The sequence below is a fragment of the Gymnoscopelus microlampas genome, assembly GCF_963454915.1.
Source record: "Gymnoscopelus microlampas genome assembly, chromosome: 8".
NCBI classification, from domain to species: Eukaryota; Metazoa; Chordata; class Actinopteri; order Myctophiformes; family Myctophidae; genus Gymnoscopelus; species Gymnoscopelus microlampas.
In genome coordinates this window covers 40,332,027-40,333,503 of record NC_139945.1, presented here as the reverse complement: position 1 = coordinate 40,333,503, position 1,477 = coordinate 40,332,027, and the positions used below count along the sequence as shown (strand labels likewise).

Here is a 1,477-nt window from a genome sequence, read left to right as displayed (position 1 = left end):
ATATAGATATATGCCTATTTTATGTCACATTTTTCATTATATGCACATAGGTTAACAACATTTGCAATTAAAAGCTGCACTGCTGCATCATCTACCCCGTGCTGTGGGTGAGAAATGTCCACTGTTCATGAGTTCATTCATTTTCTTTCTCTTGCCCTGGCCAATGAAAATGTTAAGATCTGAGACACACCTGCAGCGCTGTAAAGTAATGTACTTGAGTACAATTTTGACTATTTTTTACTTTCTTTTTCAAAACAAATTTCAATGCTTTTACTTCTACCCCACTACATCTCAAGAGGAAAATGTTGTACCTTTACTCCACTACAATTATATGAAAACTTGACTTACTAGTTACTTTGTATATTTTTTATTATTATTAGCCATTTGAAAATAACAGATCTATAAGAGCATCACATCTACAAACACAATGCTGATGTGAGCTTGTAGATTGGCTATTTTTTATTTACATTTTGAATATGGGACTTCTACTTGTAAGATACAAGTTGTAACAGAGTATATCTACATACATCGCAGTATTGATACTTTTACTTAAGTAAAACATGTGAGTACTTCTTCCATCACTGCACACCTGTGTGAATTAGTCTGAAAGAAGCAACAGGCAAAGATATTGTACTTCACCTTATAGTGAAGTGTGTACCCTTTAGTTTTAGTGGGCTACTTAGCCTGAGAGAGAACGAGATTATTAGAAGCTACAATGAAACAAGAGATTCGTTTATTTATTTAAAAGTTACCAGGTTTGTGTAGGATATAGCTACTCTACCTATATTTGTATAAGTTATTGTAGCTACATATAGGCTACATTTTTATATAGCCTATTTAACAGAACAGAACAGAACATTTAGGTCAATTTGACAAATGACAGCCCTTTCAGTTTCATAGTCCAACAGTGAAAAGTACCTTTGGTCGCAGCCACTTTATTGCCTTGTTGGGGTCTGGATCCTCGGGCATGTGGATGGAACTCTGGTCGGCGGTGAATGTCGGATCACAAAACAGCGATCCAGACTTCAGGCACGCATCCAGTAGAGTCTGGAAGTCCTGGTCCCCAAATTTCCTCGGGTTTCCAATGGAACCGATCGGCTTCGACTGTTGAGTTGACATGTTGTCAGAAGCAGAACTTTCAGAGTCAAAGACTGAAATAAGTTTGTGCAGGATGTCTGGCTCACATCATGAGCCCTGTGCTTAAATACACTTTATGCGCATACACCCACAGTGGGCCTGGGCCACTGGAGCGCCTCCTTCGATCCGGATTCCGGGCCAGCTTGGAAAGGTATGCACACGCCGATGGCGGGGTCATATAAGCCAATGACATAGTGCCAAAGACTCACTTGAAGTCAGTATTTGGCACCATCTGTCAAAGTTAGTCACTTTGATCTATCTTATTTATCGTTTAACATCATTCTTTGAGGGTGGGAGAGGAGACAAGTACTTATTTGTGTGTGTGTGTGTGTGTGTGTGT

The 1,477-nt window shown here is 39.2% G+C and overlaps 1 protein-coding gene across 1 annotated transcript in view; it reads right to left on the bottom strand.

Moving 5' to 3' along the window:
* Positions 1–1,178, bottom strand: part of capn12 (calpain 12) — a 14,920-nt gene extending 13,742 nt beyond the window's left edge. Inside the window, exon 1 of the mRNA XM_084064179.1 lies at positions 919–1,178. Within this exon, the coding sequence (XP_083920305.1) occupies positions 919–1,119 (201 nt within the window). The 5' untranslated portion in view covers positions 1,120–1,178. The remainder of the gene's footprint in view (positions 1–918) is intronic.
* Between the last annotated feature and the right edge of the window lie 299 nt (positions 1,179–1,477).